General features: G+C 36.6%; 1 protein-coding gene across 2 annotated transcripts; it reads right to left on the reverse strand.

Moving 5' to 3' along the window:
* Positions 1-158: 158 nt before the first annotated feature.
* On the reverse strand, positions 159-17,010 carry b4galt3 (UDP-Gal:betaGlcNAc beta 1,4- galactosyltransferase, polypeptide 3). Of its 2 annotated transcripts, XM_026242164.1 has the most exons (8): positions 16,778-17,010; positions 16,551-16,621; positions 9,779-10,255; positions 8,733-8,968; positions 8,350-8,540; positions 5,633-5,755; positions 3,245-3,349; positions 159-2,900 (listed from the first exon to the last, which is right to left on the reverse strand). In XM_026242164.1, the coding sequence occupies exons 3-8, from the start codon at positions 10,038-10,040 to the stop codon at positions 2,579-2,581; spliced, it is 1,239 nt and encodes a 412-aa protein (XP_026097949.1). In that variant the 5' UTR covers positions 10,041-10,255; positions 16,551-16,621; positions 16,778-17,010; the 3' UTR covers positions 159-2,578. The 2 variants fall into 2 exon arrangements, with proteins under 2 accessions (XP_026097949.1, XP_026097950.1); XM_026242165.1 differs by lacking the exon at positions 16,551-16,621.
* Positions 17,011-19,542: the final 2,532 nt, after the last annotated feature.

Genomic DNA, 19,542 nt, shown 5'->3' on the forward strand with positions numbered 1-19,542 from the left:
AGTTTTACTAAATGGTTTTTGTAATGGAATCTGCTTAAATGAAATACTGAATGAAGAGTCAAGTATTGCCAGAAAATATATCAGAGTACCTTGATATCTGTATTTTAATAATATTCAAAAAAAAAAATTAAAAAAAAAAAAAAAAACATTGCAAGAGATTTTAAATAGTTTTTGTTTATTTGCTCAATAATACAATAGCCCCCCTAGGACACAACATGAGCTTCATTCACTAGTATTCGGTTTATGTTTTTGGTGCTTGGAAGCCAATGAGTGATTTAGTGAGCAGACACTGAATGCTTGGGGAACTGAAGGTGAACTTGAAGGGTTTGTTCACCCAAACACCAAAATTCTGTCATCCCTCAACCTTATGTCGATTCAAACCTGACTTTCTTTTTCTGTTGGAGCATTAGATATTTTGAGAAGTGTCTGGGTTTTTTTTTCTTAATTGTCTAAACAATGGAAGTCAGTAGTCTCTGAATCTTTGCAGCTACCATTCTTCAAAATATCTGCTTTCGTGTTTTGCAGAAGAAAGAAAATCCTGCAGGTTTGGGGTGACGTAAGGGTAAATGGTGACAGAATGGACATTTTTGGGTGAACTATACCTTTAAGAGTCCCTCTAAGTCAGTCATCATGGGTTCTAAAGATTAAGGCCCTTGTTAAAACATTTTTCCATTCTCTTTTGATAAACGTACAATAAACAGCTGCATGGTCAAATCACAATGGTACAATATTGTCAATGTGTTTATTCACAAGATAACTGATCAGTAGTAATATCTGTGGCAAACTTCAATGTAACTCAGGTTGAAACGCAGTTTCAGAGTCTCCGTTATGTATATTTATATAACCAACAGTCATTTATATAACCAACAGTCATCATAGCCAAAATACACATTCAAATCAAGTGTTTGATTAAAAATGACAAGACAAAAAAAATAACCACAATCTTTAAAATCTTACCACTTTTTTTGCTGAATATTTCTAATCTAAAACAGTTAATATCAGATGTATTGATGTTCTCAAATTAGAGGCATTAAAGTAGTTTAACAATATTGGCAAATAATGTATCTGATTGAAAACGATGTACTTTATTCCATATACAGTATATACGATATGCAAAGGTCTTGCAAATATGCTAGGATGAAAAAAATGTATCTGCCATGTGCATCTCAGAATACGATCTTGAATTATTTACAAAAAGTTACAGTTTTTGTAGTTTTATTACAAAGGCATGAAGTAAAACACCATGTTTTGTTTCATCTTATGAGTCTGTCACACTAAGAACTGTGTATCAAAATCAGAATAAATAATTTAAACAGCCTCTTTGAAATGATTTGAAATATGTTGTTCTTACAGTGAGATATGCAGCATGTCACATGATGGGGTGATTTCTCAATGAGCACCTTCAGACTATCATTTACAGTAAATTATATTATCTTTTTCTTAATGTTCTGTAGTTTGCTTTGTAGAAGTGAAAAAGGTCAGTTGTCCTGCTAATGTGCAATGCAATTTTCATTTCAAAATAACAAGAAAAACATATGTCGCTGATATCTTTGTTCTTTAAATGTAGCTTATACTCAAGGATTGTATTTAATACAGAAAGTGCCATAATGGTGATACAACCAATATTTTTGACTAACAAATAACATTTATTCTTGCTATAACTAACCATAAAATTCAACATTTCCTGTTTATAAAATCTTAAAATATCAAATATCTTAGACTCAAGTCACACCTTCAACCCTAAACCATCAAATCTATTTCATTTAACAGAAATATACTCTAGAATTCAAATAATAGAAGTCTATAAAGATCTGAAATAAATATTTGCGTCATTTAATATGCTTATCCCAATGATTGTCTACAAACAAAATGGAATCCAACAAAGGCACCACACAATACCTTAAATAATTAAACTCTTTTACACTGCATCATACAATTATTAATAGACATCTGAGCTGCTAAAATAGAAAGTAAGCCAGTGCTCACTATCAAAGATCACACCTTTCTAAGTTTGTACAGTAAGACCAAAAATAGACCACAGTGATGCATGTCTGCTCAAGCAATAGATCACAAAGCAGTGTGTGCTGATTAGATATTAAAAGAAGAGAAAATAAATAAACATGGAAAGAGCATTCAGCTGTAGTATCAATAACAGTGGTGTGCAGTAATAATGCTTTCGACTGAGTCATGGCATGTTGATAAGAGACTGGTCCAAGGGCAAGAAAAGGCACAGAAAAACAGACCCACACACACAGTGGGGTGAAGAGTAGCAGCTGGCAGCAGGTCGTCTCAAAAACACACAGGACTTGCACAGGTACGTCACTTTCAAGAGTGTTTACAACTCGGCCCACTCCGATACAACTTCTACAGTGAAACGAGATCTTCAGGCTTGTGCAAATGTCACCATATCAGCAGCTGAACAACATTCAAAGGCGTCGAACCGTTTCAGTGGAATGAACTTATTTGCCTAGAGAGTAGCAATGCTTCACGATATAAAATAAAGAGCAAACTGCTATTCCATCCACTATCCATTAATAACTCACCCTTGTGGATTGTCTGTGATACTGGATTATCGGTATCATCCCACCTCCTGGTTCACAGGAGCTTTTTGAGCAACTTTTGAACTTTCATTACCGGCCTTCAAGTGGATGGGCTCCACTTTTGTGGCATTATGATTGATGACCCCACCCACTTTCTCAGTCTTCATTTTATGAGTTGGAGCAAGTTTAGGTTCTGACTTCCGGGCCAGAGCCTTGACAGGGGGACGACGTGGATCATCCCCAATGTTGACAGACAAATTTGTGTACAATGGCTCCAACTCTTTGGACAGGAGCTCATAAGTCAGTGAATTCAGTCCATCGGAGCGCCAGTTCAACCTTGTGCGCTTCAGCAGGTCAAACCTACAAGAACAAATTCATGAAGAGGAACTGACTCAATAAACAGAATAAATGGATTAAATAATAAATCCATCCATACGCTCTTAAAAATAAAGGTTCTTTATTGGCATCTATAGTTCCATATGAAGAACTGTTAACATCCATAGAACTTTAGGTTCTACAAAAGGTTCCTACAGTGGAAAAGGGTTCTTTGAATTGAACCGTTTATGAAATGTTAAGAACTGTTCACTTATAGCTTCAGTGGGGAATCAAAAATGGTTCTCCTATGGCATGGCTGTAAAAAAAAAACATTTTGGGAACCTGATAGTTTCTGTCAAGTTTATAATATATTTTGCATGTGACATCACCTTCTCGGGTTCTGCTCATTGCCCTGATCTCCTTTATGTTTGATCATCTTATAATGCCCAATGGCCAAAGGGGGGCGCATTATCTTCATCCCAGAGAGACGGACTCTAAAGAAAAAACCACAGGGCAAGTAGAAATAGTAACATAAGAAAAAAAAACCTGAAGAAGGATGGTATGAATTATCAAACAGACAGAGACCAAAGAACGAGCGGCACAAAGCACAGCAGGAAAACTATTTCCAGCAGAGTCTGCAAGGTGGGCCAGATGGATGTGAAATAGCTAAAAAACTACTGTTGTTGAGGATTTATACGGAAAAAGGTTCTAACCACAACTGAAAAAAAAATCCTCAAAAGGTTCATCTAAATTGGAGTGTCTAATCCAGCTTTTAAATACTTAAAAGTATTCAGGTTCAGCCATCTGAGTCATCTGAGTCAGACAAGGATACTGACAGTTTATTATGCGACAGTCAGGTTTACAAATCACCATGAGCTGATATAATGCCCTTCAAAATGTTCTTCAAGAATACATTTCAAGTCAAAACTCATAAAGCTGGGTCCTGGATTATCTCCACTAAAATACTTTTCGTCTGGGACTAGATTTGATCTGTATCGTACCCTGAAAAATCACTCATGGTGAAATCAAACCATGTAGGCATATTAAACAGCAAGACTCAGAGGTGCTGCCTTGTCGAAGATGTTGAGCAGGTAGGGACTTAGTTCTTACTCAAAAATAGCCAATTACATTACAGCAAATGAAATTTGGTTCCATTAATGGTCCATGACCGTGTACTAAAACATTCTGAGAGTCAATCAGACTCATAAACTACTACTGAATCTATAGCGTGATATAAAAGTATAGATAGGTTTCAGAATGAATTAATCTTATGAGCCAGATGTTTACTTAACAACATTTTGCCAGAATTTTAAAATATATTTATTTTTAAAATGATCTCATCATGGATTTTTCCTCTAAAAGAATCATTAACGCAACGGCTAATGAGGACTCAGAACCAGATTCGTTAGATTCCTCATGATGCTTAATCCTATTCGTGCCAAAGTCACTTAAAGGGGTCATGAACCGAGAAACCAAAATTCACTTGATCTTTTGACATGTAAGAAGTCACTGAACTATGAAAACATCCTGTAAGCTTTTAAGAACTCAAAACTTTATCGTTATTCTAAAATCAGCTTATATTGAATCCAATCTGCCAAAACGACAGGTTTTAGAATGTACCACTTTATGATGTAATAGTGTGGCTAAACACAGACACTGCAGGAGAAGATTCAATACTTGCTTCTACATCACTGGATGTTTAGCCCCGCCCACCAATTCACGCATGCAGTAGGTATAACAAGAAGGACAAACACAGGTCCCCGGAACCAAATGATAAACTTGATGAACTATATTTTTAATAAAGTTCCAGACCACATCAGTAACAATTTGGTACTTTGTTCAATTAATTTTATCGTGGATTCATTTAGACAAGGCACAGTTCGACAAAGGATTCTCAGAAAGACTGAAACGTGATGCTGTGCCGACTATATTGGATCCGACAGTAATGTTCTGCCACACAAGTGTGAGTAACTGTTTTTATTACAATCCCTTTGTTTGTTATTACAGATCATTTGATATATACGGAGTATTAATGCATTTTTTACCTAAATCACAGCAACATCCATCTATGAGGAATGTCGCTGTCAAACATACACAGATGTAGCCAATCACAGCAGTGGGCGTTTACTTCCACGCCTATTCAAACAGAGCGTTCTGATGAGTGGGGTCATAAAAAGGATAGGAAATAGCCTAATACTTCGAAATCTTGGTTACGTTGTAAGTGGACCTCAGAGAACAGTACATAATAAAAACAAAGGCAATTCATGACCCCTTTAAGAGAGAACTAACCATAAAGAAAATGCAATTCAAATCCTCAACACTACTAATAATCCACTACACCGGACTCATTCTGGTTTCAAGGCTTCAGCAACATTCAATCTTCTACAGCAAGTTTCTTTCTGTCACAGAAATAAAATTACTTAAATTTATTATCGAATAAAAAGGCAGTAATCACTGAAGTGTGCAGACATCTATATAGTTGGAAGCCTTGAGTCCAATCTAGTGATTCATGCATGTACTTACTGGTCCCTCCTGTGGCTATGCGGAGGAGGGCATGAGGGATAGACGGATGCAGTGAAAATGAGAATAATGACAAGAGACCAATGCGAATGTGAAATGAGAACAAAGTGGTGATGGAGAGATGACAGACGTGCAACACAAATGCTTAACAAGATGCATTTCTGATGCAGTTTCTTTGAGCTCGACTACATTCCAGGCTGTTTTATGTTGAAATAACTCATGCAAATGCATTATAAACTGAATTCTGCTGTCCTCACCGAGCTGCGATGTCATCGTCCTCTCCTCCCCACCCCCAGTACTGGTTAGGAAAGCCGTTCATTTTGAGGTACTGCTCCGGGGTTACAGCAGACACCCCTCCGAAATACTGCGAGTATGGAAGCCTGGGAAGAAAGGAGTCAGAGCAGTGATTTAGTGAGGCACAGAGGAATAAGGTCATCTGTCTCTACTATCCTTCATCAATCATTCCATCTGAAGTGTCACAGCTTCCCCTGCAGTTTAATCTTCATCTATACCTCTGCATTGCATCATTACAGCAATCTGTACAGATGGATAGAAAACCAGGACCCCTTATAGATGAACAGAAAATGCTGTTTAAATGCATCAAAATGTAATAACTATTTTCAGAGCACTTCCACACTATTATTTCTAAAGTATGTACACCTATTTTCTATGCACTGAATAATCATATGACCTGCTACAAAAACTGGGAGCAAATCATAATACATTCATGTTTTTTAAAGTTTTTTTTTTTGCATAAACGTGTATATAAAAGTAATATTTAAAGTTTTACTAGATTTCAAAACTTAAACATGCAACATAACGACATCATGTGACAACCATACATAATGTGTCCATCACTATATTTTCATGTGATCTTTGAATAAATCTGGGAAAAAAGGAGTGTGTGTTGAGCTGTATATACACTACTCTTTCAAAAAAAAAAAGGGGGTTGGAAAGATTTTTTTATGTTTTTGTAAGAAATCTCTCACAAGGCTGCATTTATTTGATCAAAAATACAGTACAAATAGTAATATTATGTGAAATTGTATATAATGTTTTTAAATGTATTTTAAAATTTAATTGACTTTTGCTGGTAAAGCTTTTTTTTCAGTCGTCTAATGTCACATGATCCTTCAGAAGTCATTCTTATTTGTTAATTTGATGATCAGTCCTTATCACTATCAAATTTGAAACTAATAAATATTAATATTAAAACTAATAAAAAAGTGCTTTAATGTACCTTGGACTCCTATCACCTTGTTCTACATTCTTTAGTACGGTTCAGAAAATATTGAGTGATAGCTAGATGAGCTGCTGCTATGTATCTTTCTTTGTAATTTTCTCTGTATTTCTATCCAAGGACTAACTCTCTGAGTCGTGTCTAAATGCTTTACAGCCTTCAGCGGATTCATCACAGAGAGGTCCTGATGTTGTCCTCAGCCTTGGTGGACTGAATATATGGGTTGTTTTCTCTGCAATTTTTCTGTTCTCACTGAATGTTTTTATCTAGGTGGACATTGTGGCTGCAGCGTACAGAAATGCAGACTCTGTGACCTGAGATGTGCAGACCTGGATGTCAATTTAGAGGGAAATAGCCATGAGTTACTGCATATACCTGTGTCAGCACTAATAATGAATGAACTACGTCCCCTATTTTACCATGCATGCATTGTTTCTAGAAGTTTCATAAGATCTAGAAAACGGTTGTTGTTAAATGAACAGTTGTTGCTCTTTTCATTTCCTTTTATTTTTAAATGGCCTGTTTGGAATTAAAGTGTAATTGAAAAATCTACCACAAATGTATTTGAAAAAATATTTGACTTTCACTACCATCCAAAAATTTGGGATCAGTAAGTTTTAACACTTTTATTGAGCAAGGATGCATTCAATTAAACAAAAGCGACAGTTAAGGCATTTTAATGTAACAAATAAATGGAATTTGGGAAATTATATTAAAAAAAAAAAAACCTTGAAAAAAATTAATCACAGTTTGCACAAAAATATAAAGCATTTTTTGACACTGAAGACTGCAGTGACTGCTGAAAAATTTCCTTTGCCATAATGCCATTAGAGGAATACATTACATTTTAAAATATAAAACATTCTTTTGTAATATTATATATTTATCCAATAAGTGCCCCTATTGTGGAATTTTGAAAATAACCTTTTATGCAGTGTGTAACACAGCTCTACGTGAACAAAAACATCCTGCAAAGTTCTGAAAGTTCACCATGTATAAAGTTATTGTCTCTCAAAAGAAAGAGTCGACTCTGAATCATTGAAACGAGTCATTTTTTAAACGACTCCCAAGCCTTTCATGTTGATGTCAACATGAAACATTAGCATACTGCCCGCCCACTTGTTGGTCTTTTAGTGTTGGTCTGAATGAAAATGAATTCTTTGCCACCAGGTTCCACTTTTGGAGCGGTAAAAATAGCGGTTTCCCTGGTAACGCTGTACACAAAGCAGCACTGTGCTCACAAATTACAGGCATGATGTATTGAAAATGAGACCAATTGGACCAAACACGGCAGATTAGCATCAAGCAAAGGAGAAGTTTGGGAAAATGAATCGTTGAGCAAATAAGGTAAAAAAAATGTATATTACCAGACAATGAAAGTGTTTTTTGACCTTGCATGCGTGTCAACCTGTTGTCAGGGACTCGCAAAACCAAAATATGAACCTTTCATTTCCCACAATAGGGGCACTTTAAACGTTTGAACAATAGTGTATACTTGCAACCTTGATTTTATCCAACTACACATTTTCTTTTATTATCATACTGTAATACAAAAAATTATTAATATAATAATAACAATATTAAAACTTATACAGTTATATTGAAGTGTCACTAATATGACTACAAACATAAAAATGCATTCAAAAATGTCATTAGGTTTCACCCCGTACATTAAGATAAAATTAGAGAAAGGTTTTGTTGAAACATTCAATCCTATGATAGTGAGTAGGGTACCTGTATCTGAACTTGTCCATAGCTATGGAGAGGTGTGTAGGGTACTGTGGGTGGCAGGTGTAGGTGTTGTGGTCGTTCTCAGGCAGCAGATCGACATCATGCAGGAAAATACAGCTCCAGTTCTCCTCTTTCAGTGCCTCCTGCACCCCAACATTCAGCAACTTCGCTCGGTTAAACGTGGAGTTCCCTGACTGATAACACAGACTATGAGCAAATCAAGTGTACACAAATGCATTCTTCGCTAAGAATGGAACACTAATGTAGCTTGACAATAAGCTATGAGCTTTTTTACCCTTTGTCCCAGTTACTTCCTCTAATTACTGCTAGGATTTTTTTTTCTATACAATAGATGTGACAAGTCAGTGTCAAAACGAGCAACACACCTGATGCACAATATAAATGCTGTAGTGGACCTGCTGCCTCTGTAAAAAGGGGTGCAGATGGTAGAGGAGGGTGCGGAGGTGGGTCTGGCGGTTACGGTAGGGGACCACGATGGCTGTGTGGTGCCGTGGCTCACAGTCTGGCGGGCGGTAATGACCCCCTAAGGTCACCAAGGGGTTCTTCTCTTTTATCTTCTCCAGGGAGGGGGGTGATGAGAGGTGGACAGAAACAGGACCCACTGGCAGACAGCAGGAGGAAAGCACACAAGCACTTGTTGTAAAAAAACAACAACTGTCCTACAACACCAAATTAAAGGAATACTATCCCTAAAAATGTAAATTATGTCATTATTAAATCACTGTTAGTCCAAAGCAGTATGACTTCTTTTGTGGTGTGCAAAAGGACAATTTATTGTGCAGTTACTGTGCAATACCAGAGATTTTGATATTTTTTACATTTAGATTACATTTGCTGTCATTTAACGCTCACTTAAAAAATTTTAAATCTTTCAACCACTAACAACTTAATATCACTATTAACTGTAATCGTAATGGAGGACTTAAAGTGACAGTTAAAAATAAATAATTCCGCAATGGAAATAAGCCAAGGGCTTTATTGTGTTTTTATCCTCAACAGTTTTTCTAAAGTGTATGGAATACTTGTATTTTGTACAGTTTTATAAACTTGTCAAATAAATTTCAATTCAATTCAACTCAATTATTGATACTACAGATATTTTGAAAACTATTTAATGAATGCATTAAATTGTAGTTAAAAACAAAAATGAATATTTTTTTAATTAAAAATGAATTGACCTTTAAAAAAACAGCAACCAGTGCATTCTTGTTTTGTGATCCACAAGAGAAAAAAACAGTCACACAGGTATGGAAAGACAAAAGTAAGTGTAAATGATGTAAGAATCTTCATTTTTAGGGGGACTACACTCAAAGAGTCTTTGGTTTATTTAAAACTGCAATGAGTAATAGTAAATAAACTAATCCTATTACTGATCAATGTCTTAAGCACTTCAGAGTGGATTAATATCTACCCAGCAGTGGAGAGGGCAGTATACAGTCCCTGAGCTGCTGTTCTGGTCCACTGGGTCCTGGATGGTGGAGCACCAGAGAGGTGAGGTTGGTGTAGACGTCATGTGGTCGAGAGTAGTCGATCTCAGGCTCGCTGGAATGAATCAAAACAGACACTAGGCCACGAAAGCCTCCCAGGGAGAAGTAGAGGACAAACGCGAACTGGAAGCCCACTAACAGAGCCAGAGTGCAGGGGGAGTCCAGCGCTCGACCGCAGCACACCATTATGACATCCGACAAAGAGCAGGAGTGACAGGGGAAGGGAGGATTGGAAAGTCAAAGGATGATGGACAAGAGACAGAGAAGAGAAGAGAGATGGAGTGAAGACAGAGCAAGAAGCATGAGAGAGGGAAGAGTGGAAGGATAACAGGGGTGATGAGGAGAAACAAAGTTAGCTCAGTGAGCTAAGGGAAGGACATCTATGGCATGTGTGGGAGTCACTGGAAAAACAGAGGAACACAAAAATCAATAGTGGCAGATCTATCACATCTAACAACAAAGGAGAACTTTAAAGTGCCAGTGTGTCCGGGATCAATGTCAGATCTCGGATTAAATCAGCAAAGACCACACACTTTTTGGGTCACCCCTGTTACTCAGTACAGTACTTTAAAATATAAAATAATACATATGTATGCATGATTAAAGCATGATTATAAAAAATGCCTGATCATAATACAAAATAAATTTATTAAAAACAGGATGATAATTTGAAAATACTTAATTCAGAAAAGGATTGTGAGTTACTTTACACAAGGTTATCAATCTGAAGAAAATTGATAATTTTTTAACAATCTTTTGAAAATCTTTTAAAAAAAATTAATGTTTGAATTTTTTTTTTACAAATTTTACATTTATACATCATCTGAATAAATAAGATTTCCATTGATGTATGGTTTGTTCGGATAGGGCAGTGATCCTCAAATCTGGCTCGCGAGAGCCACTTTCCTGCGAAGTTTAGTTCTAACCCTAATCAAACACGCATGAGTTTGCTAATCAGTGTCTTAAGGATCATTAGAAAATCACAGGCAGGTGTGTTTAATTGGAGTCTGAGCTAAACTCTGCAGGAAAGTGGATCTCGCGAGTCAGATTTGAGGATCACTGGGATAGGGCAATATTTGGCCGGGATAAAATTATTTGAAAATCTGGAATCTGAGAGTGCAAAACTCTTTAAAAATCTTTACTTGATCATATATCCTAATATCCCAAAGATTTTTGGGGTAAAAAATCTACAGGTGCACCTCAATAAATCAGAATGTCATGGAAAAAGTTTCATTTATTTCAGTAATTCAACTCAAATTGTGAAACTCGTATACTAAATAATTCCAGTGCACACAGACTGGAGTCTTTGGTTCTTTTAATTGTGATGATTTTGGCTCACATTTAACAAAAGCCCACCAATTCACAATCTCAACAAATTAAAATACTTCACAAGACCAATAAAAAAATTATTTTTCTGTGTGAATTGTTGGCCTTCTGAAAAGTATGTTCATTTAATATACATGTACTCAATACTTGGTAGGGGCTCCTTTTGCTTTAATTACTGACCTTTAGCCCATCTGCATTTTTTGGTCTCTTGTTTCTCATTTTCCTCTTGGCAATACTCCATAGATTCTCTATGGGGTTCAGGTCTGGTGAGTTTGCTGGCCAGTCAAGCACACCAACACCATGGTCATTAAACCAATTTTTGGTGCTTTTGGCAGTGTGGGCAGGTGACAAATCGTGCTGGAAAATGAAATCAGCATCTTCAAAAAGCTGGTCAGCAGAAGAAAGCATGAAGTGCTCCAAAATTTCTTGGTAAACAGGCGCAGTGAATTTGGTTTTCAAAAAATACAATGGACCAACACCAGCAGATGACATTGCACCCCAAATCATCACAGACAGTGGAATCTTAACACTGGACTTTAAGCAACTTGGACTATGAGTTTCTCTACCATTCCTCCAGATTCTAGGACCTTCCAAATGAAATACAAAACTGAAAAGAGACAAAAGTCCAGTTCTTCTCCTTAGCCCAGGTAAGACACCTCTGATGTTGTCTGTTGTTCAGCAAATTGCTTGACAAATCTCTGTGTGGTGGCTCTTGATGCCTTGACCCCAGCCTCAGTCCATTCCTTGTGAAGTTTACTCAAATTCTTGAATCAATTTTACTTGACAATCCTCATAAGGCTGCAGTGTTATTGGTTTGTTATGAATCTTTTTCTTCCACACTTTTTTCCCTTCCACTCAACTTTCTGTTAACATGCTTGGATACAGCACTCTGTGAACAGCCAGCTTCCCTGGCAATGAATGTTTGTGGTTTGTGAATGGCACGTTCCAAGATGGCGGCAAATTAGTCTATTGGTGTTTGTGCATTGCCTTTTATCTTATTTATACTGTTGTGGTTTTAAAATCCAGTTTTAGAAGTTTACGGATTATATTTAAACATATATTAACTTGATTTTCAATGCTAAAATCTATTTAATTAGATCGCTGGTGTTTTAGCATGGACTCGTTTGTGAAACGCGTTCTATGTATCGACACACCCTGCTCCGAATTGTCAAATCTGCTTGATAGTAGCTTGCTGTTTTGGGATTGGAGCTGGACTTTAACATTCTTCTTTGTTTGTCTGGAATATGGAATTTCTAATGTTTGTTCTGTTGCAACGTACTCGAGCACTGGATCCAAGACTGAGTGAAAAGTAGAGTAACGCTACGGTCAGGGGAGTTCTGTTTGCTGCAGGTGTTCACGGGACTGAACTTCGGTGACAGTGGTATCGCACCTCTTGCAGATTTCAGTTCGAGTCCATTGGTAGGGGTTTGTTTGCTGTTGCGGTGACTACATCTGTTTGGCGGCTCATGATTGTAAAGTTGTCTGCCGGCGGTCGTGTTGGGGAGGGCCCCAGAGGAATCTCGGCATGCACTGCCTTGTTTTGTGGCCTTTTCAGAGTTTTATGGCTGGGGACTTTGGAGGATAATGTGGCACTAAATAATTGCATGCACGCTCATAGCGGGTCTACTCATCTGGTTGCCTAACCAAGTTTGCATCAGAGACAGTAGGTCTGTTTATGATTCATCCTTAACCTGCAATTTACCATTTGCACTTGTTGATAGCTGGACACGCAGCAGACTGTCTACAGACATTGCACAATACAATATTGTTTTAAGTTGTATCCTTTGATTTTTGTAATTTATGTTAAAGAATGCTTTGAGACTATCACGTTATTATCAGAACCTGTAGCTAAGCAGCATGAACTGTTAGCTCTTAATTTGACAGTTTCAAAGTCATGTCAGCTTACTATAGTAGGTTGTTATAAACTTCCATCAGCTACCAGTGATACTTTGAACTCTTTGATGAATTCTTTGGTTTCTTTGAACTATAAAGAATTGATATTAATGGGTGATTTTAACTTAAATTGTATGCATCCAGTATCTGATGGTTTTAAAGTGTTTTGTGATACTTATAATCTTTTTCAACTGGTAGATTCACCTAAAGACTGAACTTGAAACTTCCAGAAAAAGCTACATTAGATCTTGTTCTCACAAATGCCCCACATAAATATTCTCTAGCTTCTGTATTTGCAAATGATATTAGTGATCGTTGTGTTGTTGCGGTAGCTAGAGATATAAAATTATCCAAGCAGAAACCACAAATTATCACCAAGCGCTGTATGAAACACTTATATATAAGGTTTTTTATATGACATTGCTCAATTTGACTGGGACAAAATTACTTTAATCCCAGATATTGAAAGTGCTTGGAAATATTTTTATGACAGTTTTATTCTGATACAAGTATGTACCTTTTTAAAAATATAGCGTTAAATGTCGGGATAATCCGTGGTTCTCAACTGCATTGTCTGATTCATGAGCGGGATGCTGCATGGGCTATGGCCAGACAAACCTTATTCATGAGCGGGATGCTGCATGGGCTATGGCCAGACAAACCAACTTAAATCCTGATTGGTTGTATTTTAAACAGCTTCGTAACAAATGTACAGTTATGATCAGAAAGGCAAAAGCTGAGTATTTTCTTGATAAAAACAAAAAATCAGCAAATGCTAGTAAGTTCTGAAAAAAGTTTTTGACAGGTAAATACATCTGTTTCAGGTCTTCCCCATTGCTTAACAAAAGAGGATATAAAAACAGTGGAAAAATCACAAATGCTCAATTGTTTTAATAGCCACTTTACTGCATCTGGGTCATTGTTTCAGACTAATAATTATACCACTGTAACTTGTGAATTTCTTAATGCAGAGCAGCATCTATGGACAACAGGGTTCGTTTTTAGTCACATTACTACTTTTGATGTCTGCTCTGCATTACAAGACCTAGATGTGAATAAATTGTCAGGTCCTGATTTTATTGAACCATTGTTTCTAAAATTAGCGGCTAATATTATTTCACCACCATTGACATATCTGTTAAATCTTTCCTTAACAACCAAGAAAATTCCACAGATCTGGAAGTCTGCTTTTGTTGTTCCTCTGTTGGGGGCGACCCTACTTTATTAGATAACTATGGACCTATTTCAAAGCTATGTATCTTGTCAAAACTTTTGGAATGTTTTTTCATTTGAAAATTGATAGTATTTAAACACACATAAACTTTGTCTATCAACTAATAAGGATTTCGTAAAAAAAACAGCAACAGTACGGTTGTTTTAAACATAAATTAAATGATCTTATGGGGTCTAGATGAAAAACACCACTGTGTTTGTCTTTTTATTGATTTAAATAATACAGTGGACCATGAGATTTTGTTAAATAAGCTTAGAAGTGTTGGTCTATCAGACAATGTAGTCTTGTGGTTTAATGCTTATGTAAAGGGAAGAATTCAATGTTTGCAAGAGGAATGAATCAAATCAGACTTAATGGAAGTGAGTGCGGCAGTCCCCCAAGGATCTGTATTGGGGCCATTATTATTTAGTACATATATAAATTGTCTAGAAGTTAATATTGAAAATGCAAGGTTCCAATTTTATGCACACAACACTGTCATCTATTGTTCTGCTCTTACACAACAACAGGCTCTGTATGATTTACAATCAGCATATTATATTATTTAAGCAAGGTTTTTTTTACTTTAAAATTGGTCTTAAATGTTGAAAAAACTACATTTATGTGGTTATCAAATTCTATAAATTTTTTAGATAGTTCTGTTGTTCTCCAAACTCTGCAAGGAAAGCTGATAGCATTAGTGTCAGACTATAGCAGCTGGGCATCATAATAGATGACAAACTAAGTTTTAATTCACATAATAATTATTTGAGACAAAAGTTAAACCAGCAGCTAGGATTTTATTTAAGAAATAAGTCTTGATTTTCATTTGACACAAGGAAGAAGCTTGTGTCTGGAACTTTTTTTTTTTAACTGATTCTTGACTATGGGGATGTAGTATATCAGCATGCCTCTTCTTATCTTCTTGCCTCCCTGGAAGCGTGTATCACGGTGCCTTAAGATTTATTACAGATTGTAAATTTTCTATGCATCACTGTACATTATATAATAGAGTTGTCTGGTCTTCACTTGCTGTTCGAAAGAAATTGCATTTGTATTTATTGATTTACAAAGCAATTATGTTTTTTTTGCCATCCTATCTCTGTTGTTTGATTCAACAAAAAGTAGTTGGTAACTGTTCATTGCATTCTCAGTCTTATTATAATCTTCATGTACCTTCAGCTCAAACTAATCTTGGTAAAACTGCTTCTGAATATGCTGCACCGTCAGACTGGAACTTTGTTCAATAAAACTGCGGCTAAATCAGTTGGTTTCTTTTAGTAATTTCAAAACACTTTTGCATGCAGTGGAAAAAGATTTAATGATTTGAAAATGCTTCTAGTGCTGTATTTTATTGAAATCTTATTGTTGTTTGTCATGTGTATTTATATAACTGGCCTGGGCCACCTATATTAGCCAGGACACTCCTGTAAAAGAGATTTTCAATCCCAGTGAGGTTCTCTCTTGGTTAAATAAAGGCAAAAAAAAAACAAAAAAGGGTGTCAATGATTGTCTTCTGCACAACTGTCAGATCAGAAGTCTTCCCTGTGATTGTGAAGCCTATAGTGAACCAAACTGAGAGATCATTTTGAAGGCTCAGGAAACTTTTGCAGGTGTTTTAAGTTGATTAGCTGATTGGCATGTCACCATTTTCTAATTTGTTGAGATTGTGTGAATTGGTGGGTTTTAGTTATATGTGAGCCAAAAATCATCACAATTAAAAGAGCCAAAGACTTAAACTTCTTCAGTCTGGGTGCACTGAATTTATTTAATACACGAGTTTCACAATTTGAGTTGAATTACTGAAATAAATAAAATAAACTTTTCCACGACATCCTAATTTATTGAGATGCATATATATATATATATATATATATATATATATATATATATATATCCATTAAAACTTAATGGAGAATGATGTGATTTAGGGTCTCTCTCTTATAAAAGCTAAACTATTGGAAAAAAAAAACTAATTAAAGTGAGTTTGAACATTTTTAAATAAATAAAAATAGGAAGACATACCTGTAATATTTCATAATTCTTATTTTTTTAGAAGTGTATATGAAACACTCAAACCTGCACTCAACATGCATTCAAACAACAAAAAGTTGACTGTTTTTGATTTTGTGACTACTATCTCATTGTTTAAAACCTATGAGTACAGTATCCTATTATATTAAGACATGTTTAATATGAAAATGTGCTGCACTACAGGAATGAGCCTTTTATCGGTGAATAACAGACTGGTATTCCATGAGTACCTGTGCTGACTGGTTATAAACATAGGGTTGAGAGAGCACTGTCATCCTGTCCATCAAAAAACATCGCGCACCTTGAGGTGAAAAATGGACTGATTAACAAGATCTGCTACTTTCAAACGAGCTCATATTTTGCACTTTGATAAATCTGAAATGTATTTATTAAGCAATCACACATGCAGCAACAACAGCCACTGAACACTTCTGGTCACGCGTTTTCTCTGACTCACCCGGTCCACAGCGACGCTTCAAATCAGATCAGGCACCAGCAGTAGTCGATAGCTAGGCCTTTATTTAATATATCTCACTCAATTGTGGATAATCATTCCTCTATGGCGCACGCAAGAGTTTATAATATCCGCAGTCGCATTGAGCGCGTCGCGGAACGCTTCCTGAGCGCGTCAAGGCAGCGCGCCTCTGACAGACATGTTTGATGCGGTGACGCGCTATCGACGGGCGTTCTTTGATGCTTTTACAATAAAAGCCCTAAGATACCTGTTAAAATCAGTGCTGCCTTCTAGTGAAAAAACACACGATAATTTAATACTAGGAGGCGGTTTTCATTCGCCAGATGATCTTGTGATGACGATACAGGCTTATAAATAAAGCTCAATACAATTGATGGAAAAGGGACACGATGTGTAATCATGTGGATTATTTTTAAAGTGGTTACAATGTCATCGTCATTTTGATTCAGAATTATATTGATTTTGAAACTGATTATCTAACCTGTTTACAAAAATAAAATTATATATTTATGTGTGTGTGTGTGCTCTTGTTTTTGACATATCAGGACACAACTCTGTATAATGACATGGGTATGACACAGGTATTACAAGGAGTGGGTGACTTATGAGGACATTTTTCAAAACGCTTATAAATCATACCGAATTAGTTTTTTGAGAAAGTAAAATGCACAAAGTTTCCTGTGATGGTTAGGGTTAGATGTAAGGGTTGGTGAAGGGCCATAGAATATACAATTTGTACAGTATAAAAACCATTACGCATATGGGATGTCCCCACTTTTCACAAAAACAAACATGTGTGTGTGTGTGTGTGTTTGTCAAATGGTCTCTCAGTTTGGTTCACTAGGCTGCACAATAATGGGGAAAACTGCTGATCTGACAGTTGTCCAGAAGACAATCATTGACACCCTTCACAAGGAAGGTAAGCCACAAACTTTCAATTGCTGGCTGTTCACAGAGTGCTGTATCCAAGCATTTTAACAGAAAGTTGAGTGGAAGGAAAAAGTGTAGAAGAAAGAGATGCACAGCCAATGGAGAGAACCGAAGCCTTATGAGGATTGTCAAGGAAAATCGATTCAATAATTTGAGTGGACTCCACAAGGAATGGACTGAGGCTGGGGTCAAGGCATCAAGAGCCACCACACACAGACGTGTCAAGCAATTTGCTGAACCACAGACAACGTCAGAGGCGTCTTATTTGGGCTAAGGAGAAGATGAACTGGACTGTTGCCCAGTGGTCCAAAGTCCTCTTTTCTGATGAGAGCAAGTTGGTTAAATGTCCATGGTGTTGGTGTGCTTGACTGGCCAGCAAACTCACCAGACCTTAACCCTATAGAGAATCTATGGAGTATTGTCGAGAGGAAAATGAGAAACAAGAGACCAAAAAAATGCAGATGAGCTGAAGGCCACTGTCAAGGAAACCTGGGCTTCCAGACCACCTCAACAGTGCCACAAACTGATCACCTCCATGCCATGCCGAACTGAGGCAGTTATTAAAGCAAAAGCAGCCCCTACCAAGTATTGAGTACATGTACAATAAATGAACATACTTTCCTGAAGTCCAAAAATTCACTAAAAATGGAGTATTCTAATTTGTTAGTGAATTGGTGAGTTTTTGTTACTGTAAATGTGAGTCAAAATAAGCCAAAAATATATTTTTCTTGACGATTTTTATAACCTGATTAACAGAGAAAGACCTTAAATAGCCAATTATTTTTAATTAATAAAGAGATCATGGTACCAAAATGGTAATTTGGACTTTGGAGGGAGTAAATGAACAGCTCCCTCATTCATCCAGTAAAGCATTTGTGAGATCAGGTACACTCACAACCTCTGTTCTGATTCATCCCAAAGATGTTCTGAGTTCTACACCAAACTCATCCAACAAAGTACAGACCTTGCTTTGTGCATTAGGCCAAAGTCATGCTGGAATAGAAAAGGGCTTTTCCAAAACTGTTCCCACAAAGTTGGATGCATAATATTGTCCAAAATGTTTTGGCATGCTGAAGCATTAAGAAAACTGCTTCACTAGAAATAATGGGCCTAGCCCAACCCCATACCATTATCCATCCTTCACCAAACTTTAAATTTGACACAGTTCAGTTAGGCAGGTAATGGTCTGGCATCTGCCAAAGCCAGGCTTGCCCATCAGACTGCCAAAAAGAGAGACGTGAGTCTCACAGAACAGGTCTTCACTGCTCCATAGTTCAGTGGCATGTGCCATTCTCTTTCAACACTTCATCCAATGCTTACCATTATACTTGTTGATATGAGGCTTGCATGCAGCTACTCAGCCATAGAAAATCATTCCATGAAGCTCCCATCAGACAATTATGTGGTTATATTAATGCTGGTGGATGTTTGGAACTGTGACTTTACTTGGTCTTCTGCTATTCCTAATGCTTCCACTTTCCAATTATACCACCTTGGCTATGGAATATCTAGCTGGGATGAAATTTCATGAACCATATTTTTTGTATTAATGAACTGACTTTATGCAAATTTGAATGAAAGCTGCATGGCTAGGTGCCTCATTTTATACAAAGCTGTAACTGAAACACCTGAATTTAGTAACTAAGAGGTGTGTCTCAATACTTTTGTCCATATAATGTATATACAGAAACTTAAATCATACAAGAAGTACTCCGATACATAAGTACATCCACAATGTTGTAATAATGTTGTTTTATTTTTATGTATAAAATCTGGAATTTCTCTGACACGGTTTGCAACAAGTAGAGTGACCCTTT

The sequence above is a fragment of the Carassius auratus genome, unplaced genomic scaffold, assembly GCF_003368295.1.
Source record: "Carassius auratus strain Wakin unplaced genomic scaffold, ASM336829v1 scaf_tig00000876, whole genome shotgun sequence".
Lineage (NCBI taxonomy): Eukaryota > Metazoa > Chordata > Actinopteri > Cypriniformes > Cyprinidae > Carassius > Carassius auratus.